The sequence below is a fragment of the Poecilia latipinna genome, unplaced genomic scaffold, assembly GCF_001443285.1.
Source record: "Poecilia latipinna isolate Pla-1442-1.1 unplaced genomic scaffold, P_latipinna-1.0 Scaffold1515, whole genome shotgun sequence".
Lineage (NCBI taxonomy): Eukaryota > Metazoa > Chordata > Actinopteri > Cyprinodontiformes > Poeciliidae > Poecilia > Poecilia latipinna.
This window is the reverse complement of record NW_015114131.1, coordinates 28,384-49,166: the sequence shown is the minus strand read 5'-3', so window position 1 is coordinate 49,166 and position 20,783 is coordinate 28,384. Positions and strand designations below refer to the sequence as shown.

General features: G+C 41.1%; 1 protein-coding gene across 8 annotated transcripts; it reads right to left on the bottom strand.

Annotated features, from left to right (window-relative positions):
* Positions 1-223: 223 nt before the first annotated feature.
* sec31a (SEC31 homolog A, COPII coat complex component) lies at positions 224-20,354 on the bottom strand. Of its 8 annotated transcripts, none has more exons than XM_015058090.1 (28): positions 20,126-20,353; positions 18,696-18,775; positions 18,346-18,469; positions 18,037-18,235; positions 17,022-17,117; positions 16,369-16,509; positions 15,686-15,828; positions 14,933-15,032; positions 14,673-14,834; positions 14,292-14,444; positions 13,978-14,202; positions 13,820-13,894; positions 13,691-13,732; positions 12,536-12,808; positions 11,131-11,242; positions 10,434-10,612; positions 10,215-10,341; positions 9,981-10,126; positions 8,897-9,070; positions 8,190-8,414; positions 7,271-7,369; positions 6,798-6,900; positions 5,301-5,708; positions 3,647-3,702; positions 2,985-3,230; positions 2,203-2,322; positions 2,043-2,114; positions 224-1,035 (listed from the first exon to the last, which is right to left on the bottom strand). In XM_015058090.1, the coding sequence occupies exons 2-28, from the start codon at positions 18,772-18,774 to the stop codon at positions 856-858; spliced, it is 4,059 nt and encodes a 1,352-aa protein (XP_014913576.1). In that variant the 5' UTR covers position 18,775; positions 20,126-20,353; the 3' UTR covers positions 224-855. The 8 variants fall into 8 exon arrangements, with proteins under 8 accessions (XP_014913576.1, XP_014913578.1, XP_014913581.1 ...); XM_015058092.1 differs by having other exon boundaries at positions 5,352-5,708; XM_015058087.1 differs by having other exon boundaries at positions 856-1,035; positions 2,985-3,233.
* Between the last annotated feature and the right edge of the window lie 429 nt (positions 20,355-20,783).

Genomic DNA, 20,783 nt, shown 5'->3' with positions numbered 1-20,783 from the left:
TCGACACGAGGGACTTCACTGCTGCTGCTGCTGCGTTGGACAACCTGTCGGTCCAACGCGCCGACCGCAGCGCCACCAGTGGTGAAATTAAGAACACGACACGAACATGGATTTATAAAAAAAAGAAACTGGCACCGATTACATAATGCCCAGTTTGTTTTTAAGTTTATCAACATGATTTTATGGAGGTTCATTGCAAATTTTATGGACCTAAATTAAAAAAAAAAAAGAATGAATTTGTGGATTGGAAGGCATCGAAGCGTTGATGTAGTGCACAGATTAGAGATTATAAAGACGAACAAGCGAAAGTTTCCTAAATCTAAAACTTGTCGCATTGTTGAATGACGTGTGAGCGAAAAGCATGCAGCAGAAATCTGCTATTAATACATAATTAATATTAGCTGTAATTTGTGACATTATAACACTGAGTAGGAACACAGACATGTCCTTAAACGTCCCGTTTTTTTTTAACCATCATCACTCCTGACTGTTTTTTAAAATGATTTTACACAGTTTTACCTTAAAAAGAGGTTTTGCATATTAATTGAAGTGTCTGATTTAAAGCCGTGGTTCAGAACCGGCCAGCCCACGTAAAGGTTGGTGTGGTATTTCTCTGAATAGCCCTTGATTAGACTCAATATCTACTTTCACCACTGCGCATGACCGACCGCATGGCTTGTTTGAGTTGCGTCGTAAAACAAGAACAACAAAAGAAAACAAAAAAGAAAACGCGAATGGCACGAAGAAGAGCCGACCGTTGCAGTTGAGAAGTCTCAGGAGTCGTTCGCGTCGCCGACCGAACGGAGCTCCCCGCAAAACGGGCGGCCGGCGGGGCCGCGGCGACGGACTCGGGCCTCAAACGCCGAGCTTGTTGGCTTGGGTCAGCACCACCTTCAGCACGGGCATGAAGGCCGACGTCTCGCTGAAGTTGCTGCTGCCGACGATGTGGGTGTGGATGTTCAGGCCCTCGGTGTAGGAGCGAGACTCGATGGTCCTCACTATGCTGTGGAGTCCTCCGATGATGGCAGGAGAGAGCTGAGCGGAGGAGGAACAGCAGAGTTAGAAATGAATTAGACCCAAAGCTACCGACTGCCTTCAGAAGTCTACGGAGGGATATTAGGAGCAAAAATGTTTTCTCATTTAGAGAAGAAAGTCAGAATTTTATGAGAAAATCCTGTGACGAGAATAAAGTCGTAGAACAAAGTTGTAATGATATGACAATAGAGTAATAAAATACAAGAATGGATTCATAATCCTACCACAATAAACCGGAAGTAGTACAAGAAAGTTGCAAAATACGAGAATTAAATCATAAAAATGAGAAAAAAAAGTCATAATAATACAAAAACAATGTCGCAAAATATGAGAACAAAGTTATAATGGGAGAAGAAGATCGTAGTAATACAAGAATAAAGTTATATTACCATAAAAAAGTCGTAAAATAAAGGAATAAAATCATAAAATATCAGAAAAAAAGTTGTGGTTATACAATAACAATGTCATGATATGAGAAGAATGTCATAATAAAGTCATGTTATTACCAAAATAATAAGACTTTTGCTATGACTTTATTAATTTTATTGTTCCAAAATAAAAGTATAATTTCTGAATTTGAAACATTAAAATGTGCTAGAAAAAAAATTCATCAGTTGAAAATTTACTAGAAAAAACCTCAAAATGTTATTTATCTCAGAAATTTTCCAGAAAAAGAAAAAAAACTTTTATTTTTGGTGTTTTATTATTCCAAAATAAAAGCATATTTATTTTGGTGTAATAAAAATAAATATTTTTTTATTTATTTATTTTATAAACTTTATATACAACAATATAAAGTTGTTAAAAAGTTGCATATTTTACAGCCTTAAAAGTTGTAAAACATGCAAACAAAATTCTCACATAGCAGTTCAGATGAATTCCTGTATTAAAGTGGCCTAGTCAAAGTCAAAGACGTGCACACACACTCGTCATCCAATCTGACCGTCTCCTGGTTGTTTTGCGGAGAAACATTTGCACCAACGTGGCCACAGCAGTGAGACACTCACCGTCTGCTCTCTGAGTTTGTCGTAGAGCGCCTCCAAGCGTTTGTTGGCGTCGTCGAGCTTCCTCTTGGTTTGCTGTGAGGAGAAGTCGGATAAACACAGGCTCATGCGTGTTGAACAGAGACGGAGGACAGACGGAGCAGCTTGTCCATGACAGACTCACAGGGTCGGTGGCTACGGCCAAGCACTTCTGGATCAAACCCTCGAATGTCGTCTTCAGCACCAGGTGTTCGTCAGGGATCGGCTTCTTCATGATCTTCTCAGCAGGGATCGACTGCAGAGGCTGACAGGAGCCAACGGCGGCCGCGATTAAAGGCATTGTACATTTAAAAAAACAGAAGGGAGTACATTTGTGCAAAAATATTTTTAGACTGGTCTCAGAAATTTTCTAGAAAAAAAAAACTTGGAAATTTCTGAGCTTCAAAGATTGAAAATGTGCTAGAAAAAGAAATCAGAAATTTTGAGATTAATCTCAAAACAAGGAAATTTCAGAATTTGAAACATTAAAATGTGCTTGAAAAAAAAAACTCCAGAAGAAATAGTTTCAAAAGTTGAAGACTTCCTAGAAAAAACACTAAATTTTGAGATTTATCTCAGAAATTTTCCAGAAAAAATAAGGAAATTTCTGAATTTGAAATGTTAAAATGTGCTAGAAAAAAAAATTCATAAGCTGAAAATTTACTAGAAAAAACCCTCAAAATTTTCCAGAAAAACAAACCTAGAAAATGTCCAAAAGTCAAAAATTTTACACTTTTGAAACTCAGAAATTTCCAAGGTTTTTCTAGAAATTATTTTAGATTAATCTTAAAGTTTCTGAGCTTATTGGTGGAAATGTATTCATTTATCTTTTCCTATCTACAGCAGCTCTCATGTGGAGACAACATGGACAGGTCCGGTGAAACTTCCCCCTCAGGTCGTGGTTAGATTGACCCGAGACATCCGTACCTGGATGGCGTCTCCTGTCGGTGCTCCAGGTGCGCCCTCCATGTTGGAGTTGGGCATTGAGGCGTTCATGCTTTGACTGGGGAGCTGTGTCTGGTGCATGCCTGAGTAAGGGACCTGGGAGCCCTGCAGACCCTGCAGCATATCCTGGGGGCCTCCAGACGACATGGGCTGAGCCTGGGGGTCAGCGCCCAGCGGGGCCAGAATGGGAGCCGTGATCGGGGCGGGTGGGGTGTAGTTCTGAGGAACCTGCTGTGGAAAAAAAAAATTAGAAAAATAAAATAATTTGCTCTGTTTCAGCATCTAGAAACTCCTGAACTGGTCAAATAAGGAAAGGTGCGTTCCACACTACGTTTAGGTCCAGTTGTGGTTTTGGAGCCTTTGTGCTGTTTGAAGATTTAGTGTTTTGTTTGGCCTTTTAAACCAAACAGGTAGGAACTGTGTGTTTTTCTCCAATCTGTCTTGAGTCTTAATGAACAGAATCTGTCCGACAACTGGGTAAAAAAAACCCTATCTATTAGTGCATAATTTCTGCAACATTAATGTTAGCATGCTAGCTAAGTGAAACAAACTAATGGTCCGTGGATGGAAACATTTATATACTAGTAGTACCCAGTTTTTTTGTGTGTTTTTAAAAAAAAAATAAATAATGAACGTAGACTTACCTTCTTCTTTGGGGCTCGGGTCAGAGCTGGAGGGTCATTCCAGCCATTCTGGGGTCCTACACGCACACGCACACACACACACACACACAACTCAGCTGATTGTTTTAGCTTTTGCTAACACACAATGTTCCAAATTTGGCATTTCTGACTCCTTTAATAGAGCTAGATAAACTCAGACACAGCTAGAAAACTATTCATCATTCAATATTACACTGTGCATGTATATTTATACACAAACACTTCATATAAAGACAATTCTGTATGAAATTCAATATCTTTAAAACTGGTAACCAAGTATAACAATTATTTAAATTTCACATAAACGTACATCAGTGTTTTACTAATGAATTAAAGTGAAAGTAAAGTTTGATTTCTCTGCCGGATTGTTTGGCAACCAAAACAAATCAAGTACAGACTCCTTGTTGATTAATCATTCTGAGATTAGAGACCAATGCTGTCTTTATTGCATCATTAATTTAATGTCATTACCAACAGAAAGCCATGCAAATTAAATTCACATCATTTCTCCATTTTCCCAGTAGAGATTTGTCTGCCTCCTTTGTTCTCAGCCAATCAGTGAGCTAGCAGCGACCATGGCCACGGCGAGACGTTTCTGACCCAACCTGCAGCTTGGCTTCACTTTGTATTCAGTTTAATCAACATGACTAAATCATGTTATGTGCTGAATATTTTAATTTCTATAGAAATTTAGAAAACAAAAATCTCTCAGATAATTATTCTTCTAATGCAGCCCTCATTAGTCATATTACAGAAATCCAACAATATTTTACCATTTAAATCTTTTTTAGTTGAGCTTCAGAGAATTTTTTTAACTAATCTGTGACTCTACAAATAAACACTTCTGCCAGCAAGGACAACATATTTTTTAAAATTCATTATTATTTTTTCATATTATTAATATTTTAATATTTTTATTACAACTATCAATTGTTTTTAAAAAAAATTTTAAATAATGTTCGTATTTTTATATTATTTTTTAACAGCCATAGCAACACAATGAGGTTAACATTAGCATTTTAGCTCATTTTGACATCTAAGCTAAAGATAGCCTGAGTGGAGTAAGTCACTGCTAGCCAACATGCTACTGAAAGCAAAGATGCTATCAATAGCATTCTAGCTAACCTTAGCATCTTAGCTAATTTTACCTTGAACACTAATGTTTGCTCTGTAAATGGCGTAAGTCAATGATTGCCCGAATGCTACTGATAGCATCTTAGCTAACGGTAGCATTCGAGCTAATTCTGGACATTCTAATGAGATGCAACAAAAACTATGTGATGTTTTAAACTGCTTAAGCTTTGACACTTAAACTTGAGGCCTGCAAAACATTCGGGTAAGTTTTTGTTCTTCAGACGTTTTCTAATTATTACGATTATTATTATCATCAATACCACTACCTTTTTACATTTTTTTTACTTTGAATTTTTACTTTATCTTAGTGATATCACTACCTATTTTTTACTATTCTTAAAATATTTATTATGCTTATTTTTACTACTACTACTATTATTTCTACCTACTACAACTACGATCATAACTAATCTGAATCTCTCTAGTTCAGCTCCCTGTGAGGATGAGTGAGCTGGTTAGCAGGACAGACAGACAGAGAGAGGATGATCAGAGCCATGCAGACCTGTTCTCTTAGAGGCGGGGATCAGCCCGGGGTCGGGGTCTAGCTGTGTACCTGAGACTCCGCTCGGTGGAGGATGGAGTGGAGGCGGCATGTACGACACGGGAGATCCTGGCCCGCCATGCTGGAAAGACGCTCCGGAGGACGGCGGAGCGGAGAAGGAAGACGAGGAGGGAAAGAAAGGAGGGCGAAAGGGAGGAGAGGAGGACAGGCTGTGGCCGGCAGGAGGTTGTCCCGGATAGAGAGGAGGCGGGACAGGCTGAGTATACTGAGCGAGGAAGCCGGGGGGGTGAGGAGGGGAGGAGGGCTCAGCAGGAGGACTATGAGGAGGAGCAGTAGAAGAGTACTGAAGAGGCTGATAGACGGAAACCCCCCCAGCTCCAGGCGGGTACTGGTTGACCTGGGGGTAGGCTGGGAGGCACACGGGAAGTTCTGTTAGTGGAAAAACCTGCTGCAGGTCAACAAAACAGCTGCGACATGCAACAGGACGGCTTCACCACATGCTCTACGTGTAGCTAGAGAGGAGTCAACGAGCAGAAAGCTGAGAGCTCACACGGACGAGTCAAAGATATTCCAGAGTCAGACGTTAGAATCTAACATTTCCACAGACAAATGTTGTTCTAGAGAGCAGAACTGAAGGCGTTCACTGAAAATGACATGTCAGAGAAAGTTGCTAGTTGGACTGGAGGCCAGAAGGATGCTACCTTCTCCCCTCAACCCCCTTTTTCTTACAAAAAAAAGACAAATCCCACTTTTTGGGAATATTTCTGTTGATGCTCTGGATTAAAAACGCTGCCAACTGTCACTTTCATGAAAGAAAGCTGTTTTAGAAACCCATGGCAGGATACAGTCAGGAAGTCAGTTCAGTAGGTGACAGCTGAGCAGATAACCTGAATATTAGCTTGTATACATGTAAGAATCCATGGCAAAGAAAAGCATAATATTTTACACAAACACCTGAAATCTAGTGGTGGGCACATTGCCGCTAATAGCGGAGCTAAATTTTAGCTTAGCGCTTTTGCTAACATTGAAAAAAAAAATAAGTTTAATTAGAGCTTCTGCTAGATGTCGTGTTTTTTTTTTTACCACTTTAGCATTAGCTTCTGCTAAATATCATGTTGGTTTAGCATTACAGGAACTCTAATATCAGATAGCGTTAGCGGGACTAATGTCATTCCTTGTAAGTGTTAGTGCAGCTAACGTTTTAGCTAGCGGTGCCCACCACTGCCTGGCTCTGATAGCGAGCTGTGAGAATACCCAGTGTCTCATAGTGTAAGGAGCTACATCGGTTCAAGACCTCAGAAGGGACGATTTGGTCATATTAAGCCTGATTAGTGTATCTGGGCGTCACAGGAGCTTCGTTTATAAGTTCTGCAACTTTGACTGGATAATACACATCATCTATCTGGTTTCTAAAACAATAAGACAAAGAAACTCATGTTCACATTAACAGCTTCATTACACCTGAAGACCAATAACAAACTTGAAGTCCCAACTTACGCTGGTACTGATGAGAGTACATGTAGCCAGGAGTGGAGGAGGCCGAAGGGGCGGCTGGTGTACTTGAGGCTGGCAGGCCGTACATCGGGTTTGGAGGCTCCGCCTGAAAGATTGAAGCAAATGCAACGAAACTAATAGCAACAGAAAGAGAGTCGAGCTAATTATCTGCTGAAGTGGCTTCCACAAAAAGCCATTCAGCTACAGGTTTCGGTTCATTACTAAAGGATGGCAAGTATTTACATGTATGAAGAAAAATGCAAGTCATGCAGTGAAATAATCCAAACAAAGACACGAAATGCATCAGAGCATCAGGAAAAAAAGGAAACGGTTGACAGGAAGTGGCTACAGAAGAGGGCATCACCGTAACAAAGCAACAATTTGGACATGGAGCATGGGTCCAACAAATAAAAGCCAGATTTATTTTATTTTTTTAAACAAGATGCATGTGAAGTCAGGGATGGAGGATTGTGTACCTGCTGGTCTGGGGTGCTGCCTACATGAGGAAGAGGAGGAGGAGGGAAGGCTGTGGGAGTTTGGTTACTCCAGGAGGTGACGGTGGAGGCAGCCCTCACCTGAAGCAAACAGAGACACAGGGTGACGCCACAGAGGAGGGATGACCACAGCATGGGACAGAGGGAGAGGAGCACCACCATGAGAACACCACTATGAAGATGAGTTAAAGGGAAAGCTCCGCTTTTTGAAAAAGGGATGGAGAATCGATGAGCAGTCGGAGTGAGCTGGGTAATTCTTCTTATTTAAAACGGCAGTAATGTGTGATTTTCAGGCACATGGTGTCATTTTATAGCACAATCATGTCACCTTCAGACGCTATAAAAATGATATATGCTAATATGATTTCAAAGAAATTTGACTTTGTAACTTAACACCTAGAAATTGAGTCTCTGTCTCTTTAAAAACTCCTGCTCTTTCTGAAACTCCTCCTTCAGGAAGTCATCACAACATGGCTCCTCTATTAACCCTTCAGCAACATTTTTTTACCAGCGTTGCACTAAGAAGCAGCTTGTGCAGTTAGTTCAGCAGGTGCTCAGTTCCACCAGGTGTTTGCTAATTGCTGCTGGCTAGTCTGAAGGAGCCGAGTGGAGGAGTCAAGGAGGAAGGCAACTTGGAGGAAGCTCGGAAACTGCAGGTCTGAGGAGGCGCTAGGTCCACCCAAGTGTTTTGCACAGCTGAATGGTTGTCATGGAGATTAAAGGATTTCTCAAACATCATAAAAGAATCAAAGCCACTCCAATCAGGTTTTTGATGTGGGAATAACATCATAACATGATGAACAGCTAAAGCAAAAAGTTGATTTTACACAATACTGCCCCTCTAAACCATGGCTTGTAAGAAAACTCTTCACCCTTTGACGGGTTCGTCAGGAGAACATACCGGCTGGTAATACTGAGGCTGAGATGGGGCAGAAGCAGGTGTAGGGCCTGGTGCTGGAACTCCTGCAGCAGGTTGAGGGACCAACGCCGGCTGGACCTGGGGGAACGGATGCTGGGGGAGAGGCGGGCGGCCGGGCAGCTGAGATGCAGCTCTGTGGGTTTGTGCTGGTGCTGCTTGCTGTCCTAAAGCCCGGATGAGACGGTCCCGAAGCTGCTGCACCGCAACCTGAATGGACGGAGATCGAACTGAGACCCAACACTCACACAGCCAGGCTTACGTCCTGCTCGAACCCTTATGTAGACTTTGACTGAGTACACACTTCATAGAAGAGTGTATGGTGTAATTGTTTTAATTAATTCACCAATTACTGCATACAAAACAAACATTACAGACTAACAAACAAACTCTAGTGAATTTAAGTTTAACTAAATGAAATGGTAAAAGGATTGAACTTATATAGCGCTTTTCCAGTCATTTTGACCACTCAAAGCACTTTACACTGGAGTCACGTTCACCCATTCACACTCACACATTTATACAACAATACGCAGATCGGTAGGCAATTTGGGGTTAAGTGCCTTGCCCAAGGACACATCAACATGTGGCAGGAGGAAGCTGGAATTGAACCTACAACCTTCTGATCACAAGACGACGACTCTACCCACACAGCCACAGTCACCCCATGAACTATCAGCGGTGCTGCAGACCTGGTTGGTGTTGTCGGGCAGGTATGTGATGGCCGTGGACAGACCGCCCTGAGAGGCCAGCAGGCTGGCGTACTGGCTCATCTTCTCAGCCAGCAGGATGCCGATCGCTGCAGGTCCGGACTGCTGGGTCAGCTCCACCGCCCGACGCAGCACCACCACCTTCTCCACCAGGTCCTGAGGCAAACAAAGGTGGAAAAGGATGGAATAATCTGGATAAAACATGCTCAGAGTCCATCTGTATTTTGGTTTTTATGTTTTTCTAAAGCTTTCTAAACACGAAAACCACAGATTATGTTATCAAAGTTTAAAATGTTTTTATTATCTTAATGTTTCACACAGGCCAGTGATGCCGTTGTTTTGTTAAGGCATATTGAAACCGAAGGATGTCTCGTGTCGTTGAGTTTTTTTGGAGTCTCAACAAACTAAAAACCTCATGCTTTGTATAAAATCAATTTTTTATATTTCAATTGAATTAAAAATGGGCAACACCAAAAAGCTCAACAGCGCCCCCAAAGATTCATTCAGGCCAGTCAGTGTATGACAGACATTGGAAATCAGTAACAAAGAGAAAACGTCTCTTCAGGTCAGGGACTAAAACCAACAGGAAGTTTATCGTTTATCATTTATTATGAAAAACTCAAGAAATTTGATAAATTTCTGATGTTGATGTTAAATTTAAAAACAAAAATAAAATAACAGTTTGGTTGTTGTTATTTTTTGCTACTTTCTCCACATTTTGTTTCATGAAAGAATCAATAAATATCAGTAAGCTCAAATATGATTAAATACAATTACTGTCTGCAGTCTGGTGATATAAACCAGTTTTGTACTCAAGTGGTCTCCTGAAGAAGCAAATCTAAGAACAATAAGTGTGTTTGTGGTGCTATAAATACTGTGCCATGCAGTCACTGTACTGCAAAACTATTTATTACCTATAGAATAAGTCATTTTCTTTTACCTTAAATAGTACCTCAAAATACTGCGATAAAATTCACAGTCCATACCGCCCACCCCTACAGGAAGTCAGCCATTTTGAAGCCTCCTCATTCAGGCTGCAGCGTGCGTTAAGAAGAAACCCACAAACCTGCAGGGAGAGAGGGCAGTGTCCGTCCTGAGCTCTGCTCCAGCAGGACACCAGCTTCTCCACGTTACCCGCACAGATGTAGCACAGACAGGCCTGAGACTGGAGCTGCAGGTCCTCTGCTGCCTCCAGTCTGCTGCCGAGAAGGTCTGACAAGCGGAGGCGTAAAAGACGGTAAAGGTAAAGGTGGTGAAACTGGGATAAGTTCAGAACAGGAACAGGCGCGCGACGCCTCACCGCAGAGGGAAGAGAACTCCTCGGGCCGAGCGTAGGTCATGACGGCAGCCATGGCCTCCCTCCAGTTCTGCAGATCGCACGTCTTCAGGATGTCGTGCCAGTCTTTCATGACCACGGCGCTGATCAGCTGCGGGACAGACGCACACTTCCATCATAAATAACAGACTCTCTTTAATAAGCAAACTCTCACAGCAGCGTTTTTTTTCCCCCAGGAGTCACCTTGGTGATCTTGCTGTTTGCTTTGGTGAAATACTTCCTCTGGGTTTTCTCCAAGAGGTCGGCTCCTCCGGCAATTGCTAGGATGATGCTGTCTGCCATTCGGTTGTCGTGGAGACAGAGCTCCACGGCGCCCTGAAAGTCTCCGGTCAGCAGAGCCTGAGTGATCAGCCCGTCCACATCTAATGAAAAGAAAGAAGAAAAAAAGTGACATTTTTATATTAATAGTAATATATAAAAAAAATTATCTGCTATGGAAAATCTGCATAAAAAATTGAAGTCCTGGTCTGATCAATCTTTAAAAATGGACCAAACGTTATTTTCCCAACAATTAAAGTCAAATTCGTTCTAATAAAAAAAAAAAAGTTTAATTTGAGTTTCTGCTAAATACTATGTTGGTTTAGCATTTCAATTAGCGGCACTATTGAAATTAATTGTATGTAAAATAGTTGGCCAGTAAATTTGATTCGGATTAGTGCTTCAGGGTTAGCACAGCTAACTTTTTAGCTAGCAGTGCCCACCGCTGACAGAGTTGTCAGAAGTGTATTGTGTAAGGAGCTACATCGGTTCAGAACCTCAGAAACACTGATTCTAAATATGTTGTCATGAAAAAGAAAAGAAGCTTCATTTGACAAAAATATTTGAACACAGTTTTATGGAATCTCCCTCTCTCGCTCTCCCTGAGCCGGCGTGACGGTACCTTTACTGACGCTGAGATGGACTCCTCCTGAAGGAGTGGGAACCGGAGGGGGGATCTCTGCTGGCGTTTCCACAGGACTGCTCTCCTCCACTTCCACCTGGGCTGTCAGGTCCTGAAGCATAAAACGAAATGTTTTCTACACAAAACCAAAAGCTGCAGAATAACTTCAAATCATTAAAAAAAGACAGAGAGAGGACATGGTTTGATGCCAGGAGTACGGCCAAATGTGTTGGTGGTCCAACACATTTGAATCCAAAACGATGCCACCAGAGAGGCTGATAGACGCACTTTTCACACCGTGAATGGAAAATAATTTACTTCAGGACCTAACTGGAATTTTAGTTATTGGTAAAGACAATTAAGAGGGATCTAATGCCACAACTTCCACAAACAGCAAATCAAAATTCTCAAGAGTGAGAAATTCAAGTTTCACAAATCACTTGGAAAAAGTAAAGAACGCAGTTAGTGACCACTGCTCAGGGTGGACCAGTCATCTTTCACTTCAGAGGAGAAACTTCCACATCCTAAAATTATCTTCCTTCTCATATTTCTTAAAAAACAAACAAACAAAAAACACAGCATCACAACACAGATGTCTTATATTTCAGATTTTTGTGTGTTTATAGTCATATTCTTGTTTTCTTACTTCCCATCAGTTTGTCTTTCTCTATTACCATCTGACTGTTTCCTTTTTGTGAGTTTTATCTTTACTTGTAATGTGTTTTATGTCCATCGGCCCATTTTAAACCTGCAACACATTTTGCATCACAATTTTTTACATAAAAATGGTTCTACAACAGATTTAATTGGAAATAACAGGCGTTAGGAATCACAACACGCCAACAGAGACGTCTTCTGTGACATTTTCAGAACTCAGAAAGTCTAACATGACGTCATGTTGGATGTGCAGTTCTGCACAAAACCCCCCTCAGGTTTCATGGTTTTCAATGGGAACACTGCTTTGTTTGGCTACAAAGACCAACACACTTACGTCTACAATCCTTTTTTTTTTTTTTAGACTTACTTACAAGCCAAGAACATTTAGGGAGGTTCTTATAACTTAAAAAAATGCAACCGAGTTCAACTGGAATTTTTTTGTGTTGCCGTTTCAACTGGAGTTATTCAACATGAACGCCTTCACTTGAATGAACCCACATTAATTTGACTGACAGATATTCTCATTGTTTAAGCTCCTCTCAGTGGCTCCTAATAGAGAATCACCAGCGGTATGCAGCAACCTGAACCACTGGCACCGAGGACGGGCAGCGAGACTCAACCTGCATGAACTTGGAGACAATAAACCTTTTCTCCCAGAGCAATTGCATTAAAATCACCTGGATGAGCCTGTGTTTAGTTGTGCAGTGATATTAAATGCAGCTTAAGAGTAATTCTCATCAAACTCTACCTCATTCAGAGGGATCTCCTCCTCTTCCTCCTGTTTCTCCTCATCATCCTCTTCCTCCTCCACCATGTTGGTGTCCAGTTCGCTGTCAGGACCATCTTCCGGTTCTGCCGGCTCCTCGCTGTCCAGGTCAGGAGTGGAGTTCAGATGGAGCGCGGCTGCAGGCTGGAGGTTTGAGGCGGCGATCAGGTCGAACGCTGCCTCTGGAGTGTCAGCAGGGGGCGCCAGGCTGAGGTCTGCTGAAGGCAGCGGTGAGGTGGAGGCCGACAAGTCTGGCTGCAGAGCCAAAAGACAAGTTCAGGACGAGATGGAGGATTTAAAAATATATATATATGATGGATGAAACGATGGACAGACAGACAAAAGGGTTGGATGACAGGTGCAAAAAAATGGACATCCAACTAGTTGGATCCATCCAAACAGTTGGATGGATCCAAATATTTCCACATAAATGGAATGAAGCCTGGAAATAAAACAAAACTCCCCATATTTATTCATTATCAAAATTTTCTTGCTACTTGAAAGTGACTTTAAAACAAACAAACAAACAAACAAATCTCTTAGCTGTCTTAGCTGCCACAGAGTCTGAATGGATGTTGTGGATCACTCTGCTTAAGAAAGAAACATTTTCTCTGGTCTTCATGGCCACTTCAAAACTAACTGTTGATTTATATATTAATCATTTGGTGCAAATGTGATTTTAATTCGCTTTCCGACTGGAGAGGATTTTAAATGAATAGGATTTTATTTCAGTTCATATGAGTTGAACTTCTCCTTCGCTCTTTTTTTCACTCCAACTGAGTGAAAGTCCTGAAACTACAAAAACAGGAGAGGAAATCTTGCAACACTTCCTGATTGCATAACATGACAAACCCACAGCCTCAAGCCTGAAGACACATATCTGTCATAATAATAATAATAATGACAGTTATTATCTTTGGCAGAAAATAAATGTTAATAAAAAGATTAAATTAGCGCGTTAGCTTAGCAACAATCTGCTAACTCGGTATTGTGGCCATAAGATGCAGCATTAGTCCAAATCCAGGCTGCTTTTGTTGTGAGAAAAAGTTGAGTAATGAGCACTTTTTTTTCTGAACGCATCTCCTAAAAATCCTTAAAAATTCCTTTAACATATACAAGTTAAGCGTCTCAACTTACCTGAGGGACGTTAGCAGGTTTCTCCTCTAAAGCTGCTGAAATCTGTAAACATCACAAACACATTTATCACAAGACACCAAGGTGAAAAGAAAAGTTTGAGCTAAAGTCAGGCTATGTGAATGCAGTCACCTTGGAGGCGACGTCCTCTTTGTTGTAGCCCAGGAGCTCCAGGTACTTGCTGCGAACATCGCTCTCGAAATTCACCTAGCAACCAAAAATCATTTAAAAAAAAAAAAACGGGTGTGTTTTACTGGAAACTCTTCTTTGAAACAGAGAGATGATCCTACCTTCAGGAAGGACCAGACTGTTCTGTCAAACTCGTTCTCAGCCGAGCTGATCTTCTCCTGGCAGAAGTCCACGAAGCCACCCGAGCTCAGGGTGGCCTGCAGCCGGTCGGAGCGCTCCAAAAAGGCCGTTTCCGTGACAACCTGACTGATGTGAACGACATGGGATGTGGGCTGCTGGGGCTGCGGAGGCTTCGCGTTCTCCAACGACACCAGCTTCCCTCCAAACTACGAGACAAAACAAAACAAAAAAAAGAAAGAGCGTAAACGATGACGGTTTCCACTAAGAAAATTGGAGCATAGCTTCACTGACTCACAGCGAAGGAGGCTCCCACTGGTCTGCGGATCCACTTGGGGGGCTTCTTCAGGGGGTTGACTGTAGCTGGAGCGGCGGGGGTCTGCGGCAGCTGCAGCGGAGGCAGCGGCTGCCCCGTCCCAAACGGGTCCAGGTTCCCAAAGGAGTTGCTGATCTGAAATGGAGCCAAAAGTAAGACGCACTGAAAACCTCACTAAATCTCACAGCACAAAGCAGAAATGATAACAGATGCAGAAGCAGTCACATTTTTCGCAGTTAGAGGCCCAAGCGTCTAACATTTTACTGTGATTTAATGTGTCAATTTGAAAATGATTAAGTTTCTTTTAATTTATCATGCGATTCATTGTTTAAATTGCAACAGGCTTAATAGTGAAGCCCTCACCTGATCGGCGTGCCTCTGGCTCTGCGCCTGGCTGCTGCCTCCCATGATGGAGTAGATGTCGATGTGGCCGTCGAAGCCCGCGGCCGACAGCACCGCCGGGTTCCTGGGGCACCACTGGATGTCGAAGCACCACTGGCTGCTGGTGGGCAGCTCGTACAGAACCTGGAGGTTTGAGCCAATTGTTCCCTCGTGAAGCAAATGCCGAGAAGGTGCAGAACATTCAGACGAACCGGCGAGACAGAGGGTGGGGGAAGCGTTACCTCTCCTGTGTTGGGGTTCCAGCACAGGATGCGGCTGTCCTTCCCGCAGCTCAGGAGCAGCTCTGGATCGGCCAAGCTCCAGGCGATAGCCAGGACCCCTCTGCACAAAACGGAGCAGCACCATTAGATCAACTGGGTCGGGAGTACACTCTAAGAGACTGAAGGGTTTTCACAGCCACTCAGCTCCTTCAGACTAGCCAGCAGCAATTAGCAAACACCTGGTGGAACTGCTTCAGAGTAAATGCTGGTAAAAACGTCGTCAAGGAGTTAATGGAGCCATGCTGCGATGACTTTCTGAAGGCGGAGTTTCAGAAAGAGCAGGAGCTTCTTAAAGAGACAGAGGCCCAATTTCAAGGCGTTAAATTTCAAAGTCAAATTTCTTTTAAGTGATATTCGATAAAAATAGTATTTTTATAACAACTGAAGGTAACATAGTTACTTCACTGTGCTATAAAATCCCTGGAAAATACATAACACTGCCCCTTTAAGCATAGCGGGTGATATGTTTCTGTATAATGAGGCAGAAACATATCATAGAAATGTTAACACCCTGCATCAAGGTGAGCATAATTATTATATTTTCTTTAGACCCAAACAGGAGATTTAACCGACTCTGAAACGCCAAAAATGACCAAAAGTCTCTCAGCGACACACAGCACTCATTATAAATTTGATTTACCTTTACGTCATAAAACCCTAAATATAAAGACTCGTGAATAAAGCCTGTCAGAGGAAGGGAACAGAAGTTTTTACCGCGTGTGTTGCTCTAAAATCTTGAGAGGAGAGGAAGCGAATCGCAAGTCCCACATCTGGATGACCGGCAGCCGGTCGTCTTCTGAGGCCAGGACCAGCTGAGTGGCCACTTCGGGGTTCCAGGCCAGCCCAGAACAATGCATCTGGAGGCAGACACATGGAGCACAGCGGCAGGGTGAGACACGCTCCACCACACGGCTGAAACTAACGGTTATTTTAGTAATCGATTCTTCTCACCATTAAGCAATTAATCATTTAAAAAATGAAAATTTCTACAGATTTTTCATTTATCCCCCTTATACAATATTAGAAGTATATTAATGCATATAAACAAATTATTCCATTCCTTTTTAAATAAGATTTTATTTTCTAAAACGCAATAGCATATAGTTCTTTTAGCAAATTTAAAATGGAAACTAAACCACTTGAGGAGTTTTGGCTAAAACTTATTTACACACAAAGGTTTTTTTAAATTATTTTAAATTCAATATATTTTGTGCAGTTTCAGCTCTGGATGTGTTGGTTTTGTTTAAATAAATGGCCTCTACTGGGTCTCTGTACTCCAGGTGACAATTAATCGATTACTACATTAGTTGTCGATTTATTTCAATAATCGATTAATCACAATTAATCATTTCAGCCCCACTCTGTGATGTTCTGTGCGCGCTCGGCGGAGGACCTACTCTGTTGCTGTGGTCGCTGACTTTGATAATGAGGTCGTTCTTCCGCAGGTCCCACACCGAGGCCCTGCCGCTCGGGCAGGCCGAGGCCAGGATGTGCTGGACCTGTTTGTTCCACGCCACGCAACTGATGTCCTCCTGCGGCTTTAAGAGAAAGAAGGAAAGAGAGAGAGAGAAAACCCCGATATACTTTAATACATCCCAGAAAAAATGATCTCATTCAAGCATTCCATAGAATGAGTGTCAGCAGACTCAACATAGACAATATGGAGAGTGAAGTGAGCCAAATTACCAAAAATAAAATAACTTTTGAAATAGCTTAAATTTATTAATTTATGATGTGCTTCAGCACAGAAACATGAAATAATATATATCGAGTTTTTAAAATGAATACATTTATCTGAGGAACAAATAAACAAATCTATATTTAATAAGTTATTTCTTTTTTTACTTTTCCAGTTTTATAAAATTAAAGACAATTTGACAAATTATTTATTTATTTATTTTAATTTGGCGTTCAATAATGTTTGAAGGTAATCTCAATTGCAAGGTTAAGCCTGGAATTTTTTCAACTTGTGTTAAAACAATTTTTAACTTGGTAGTCACATTTTAGGTATTAATAAAAACTAAAAATGCTGTCAGCAGCGTAAACGTACCTGTGCTTTAGGTCCTGGCGTCATGGGAGAGCCAAAATTATTCATGTCCCAAATGTAAATTTCTGATTCATTCCCACCAGACGCAACCAAGTTTGACTGGGAAAAAAAAGAGAAAATAGTCAGTATAAAAATCACCTTGAAAAATATTCATACCCCTTAAATTTCCTCAATGGTTTTCAGGTCAAAATCTTGGGTGTGTTTCAGTGAGATTTTTATGTGACACAAAGCAGCGTCCAACTAGGAAGGTAGTTTTCAAAAAGAGCTCAAAACTAAAACTAAAAAATGTGGTGTGCATTTTATTATTTAGAGACCATTATCAAGTAAAACATTGATATGGATTGAATAATGCAAGTTCAGCCTCTCAAAGTCTAGTAAACTTTAATATTGTTCAGAACACTCCACATTGAAACTAGAAGATGTTTTAAAATATCCTAAATCAAACATGACAACCAAAAACAATAAATAATAAGGAAATAAAAGAACAACTGAAACTGTAAATAAAATGTATTATGAATGATTAATCATCAAAATGGAAACTAATGAGCTCATTTTAATTCATCATGTGATTAAGTGATCAACAGTTTATTGCGACAGTTTTAGCAAGTTCTCACTTAAAATGTCAAAAAATAATAATAATAATAATAATTCTGAGCAATAAGGTTTATGTCCTCTCATTCTTACTACTTTACAATTCAAAAAATACTTTATTGATCCCAAAGGGAAATGAAATGTTGCTGAAATTAATTCAAAATTCTTCAAAGACTTATTGTAGATTTACGGCTGTGGGAAGGAAAGATGTCCTGTAGCAGTCTATACTACAGCGAACTTGAAGAAGCCTCTGACTAAAGACACTGTTTTTCTAAGACAGACTGTCTACTGAAGAGAATGACCAGGGCTGTCTAATCATTTTTTTGATTTTATATTAAAAAAAAGTAAAGCATGAATATTTTTTTCATTGGAGCTAAAAGGCAAATAATTTAGAAAAAACAATTCTCGGGGCCGGACGGCTACATACTTGGAAATGGTTGACGTCGAGGGCCCTCACTGGCCCCGTGTGCCTGACGCTCTCAGCTACGATGACGTCGCTCTCTCCGGCCACGATCTTGGCGGCGTCGTACAGGATGACGTTGCCGTTCTCCCCGCCGGCGATCAGCACCCCCGACGGGTGGCCCTGGGCGTCCATGCCGTAGGGGCCCCACACCAGTTTATGATATCTGTGGGAAGCAAAAAAAAAAGGTGAACGTATGAGAAGAGAAAGGGCTAAACACACACATAAACAGGAGAATTCAGCTAACAGTGGCGGTGCAGAGAAACTCTTCTCCACCTGTGAGCGGAGGAGAGGCTGCCACACGACTTCATATCCAGAGACGGATCAGCCAGGTCCAACTCGAAGAGCTCCAGGGAGGCATTGGTGCTGAAGGAGGCGTCCAGCTGCTGGGCGGACGTTCCTGCACAGACAGAACCGGAAAAATACAGCATTTAAGTGGATGGGTCTTCCTTTCCTTATAGCGATAAAACCACAGAAGCAAGTCATTTACACAAACCATGGCAACTGAGATGCCAAGATTCATTTATATTCAAGAACAACTTTAATTAGCTAGATTGCTTGAGAAATCAGATGGTGTTAAAAGGTGATGATAACAAAGTTAAATCCCTTTATTGTTTGGCTCAAACCTGTTGCTAGGTAGATCGGGTGGTGCTGAGCAGGACTCCAGCTCTGGATGGCTGTGCGGTTGATCTCTTTGAGTTTCATCCTGGATGAAAAAACAAAATAAAACAAAACAAAACAAAACAAAAAACAGAATGTGACATATTCAAATTATGACAGAACTGGTGAAAGCTGTGATGGTTTGTTGGGGGGGGGGGGAGAGCCATCATGAAGCTTTTCTCCCAACATCTTTTTTAGAAAAAATTTTACTTTTTCGACACTACAATTATTCTTACTCGAGTAAAACCTTCTGCACACTCTACCCTCTGTTAGTAACTTTTATTTTTAAAATATCAGAATATGTATACAATATAATATTTTTGTCATTTTAACATATTAAATACAATGTTACTCAGTACTTGAGTAGATATTTTTTATGATATACTGTTTTTTCTTTACTCTTACTTGAGTCATTTCTTGGACGAATACTTGTTACTTTAACTTCAGTAGAAATATGTTCATTTCAAATATGCTACATGAGTGCACATTTTTGGCTAATATACCACTTCATTTAATCACAACATACATTGTTTTCACGGAAATCTGTGTAAAATCTACAGAATATTTTAACGTCAATGTGAATAACTATTGTAGATTAACAGAGTAACGCTGCTGTTCAAAGTTAATCATTCTAGAAGCAGAACAGATGCAACAGGCTGAACATGGGATCATTTTTAGCTCTTCCCAATCCCAATGAAGTACACAGATGGAACAAAAAGAGAGTGGCAGTGTGAATATTTTCAGAAACAATAATAAACACTGAAAAGTTTTAAATGGACCAGTTTTAATGGTTCATGCCTGCACTCAACGCATTTCATGCTGCACGACATTGTTTATATTTATCTGCTTCACCGACTTCACAGAATCTGATCAGAGTCGCCTGGTCTTAGAGATTAACCTGGCAGGGCTTCAATGACACTTTAGAAATATATGGCATGGTTTTTACAGTTCAGTCTGATTCTAGGACAGCTTAGTTACAGAATAACAGACCCAGGCCTCGTTTTCACCTGGCTTCTGTGATTCATATTAAGTGATAGCAGGGGAATTTCACAGAAAAGCGGATTTCTCTCAAGAAATGAAGAATCTGGCTTGATTTTGCAAGGGAAAAACACTCGAGCTAGCATGAAGCTAACAGCTGATGCAGGATAACAAAAAGCCTAAAAGAGTGGGAACATTGCTGCTGAAACACAGTCCGTGTGTTACTGTCAACTCCACAAGCTATCCGGGAGAGTGTTACCTGTTCTGGTAAAGGACGTGTTGTTTTCAGTTAGTACCGTACTAGATACATATGCAATGAAAGACAGTAGCAGACCTACACACACACACACACACACACACACACACACACACACACACACACACACACAGATCTTATTACTTCTCTAAAGCGGCTTACCTTCTCTTCTGAACCGCTCCTCACATGAACGCAATAACAAAACAAACACACACAACCTCCGGCCTGAAGAAGTTCCCGTTTCGATTCTGCTCCTATGAATAACTGGTGTGTAGGCAGAGGAACGGGCTACCGGGTCCCGGCTGCGGACTCTCAGGACAGATTTCCACGTCCCCACTGGTCTCCATCAACGTGGCACTAAGCAACAACCTCCTCCCACGAAGAAGAACTTCAGCTTCCGGGTAGACGAACCGCACCATAGATCGCACCGTCTTTCCCTTGCTAGCAAGCTAAGAAGCTAGGGTAACTCATGCTCATTGACAGCAGTTGCTGTTAATAAAATTCATCTTAATAAAGGATTTTATTTTTCCATACATTTATAGTATTTAATTAATAAATGTAAACACCCATACAGTTGTGGAAATAGAAATATGTTTAAATAAAATTATATTAAAAACTAGCAATACTACCTTATAAACTATCCAAAACTGACGTAGAAATAAAAAACTACACACGAAGCTGGACGTTTCAGTGCCTCCAGACGTCTTATATTTAATAAATTAAGCACATACATTTAAATGTAAAACGCATCTTGCAGTTTTCTTAGAAGCCGAGATTTTGTAAAAAAAAAATTTTAAACCCTACACATTTCGTTTGATCT

Bases quoted from the DNA above. Each gene is read 5' to 3' on its own strand.
- sec31a (XM_015058087.1), bottom strand. From the start codon at position 18,774: ATGAAACTCAAAGAGATCAACCGCACAGCCATCCAGAGCTGGAGTCCT. The intron at 2,323-2,984 runs GTACGGATGTCT...GGCTCCTGTCAG, and splicing joins CGACAGGAGACGCCATCCAG to CCTCTGCAGTCGATCCCTGC. The intron at 1,036-2,042 runs GTGAGTGTCTCA...TCCTCCGCTCAG, and splicing joins ACAAACTCAGAGAGCAGACG to CTCTCTCCTGCCATCATCGG.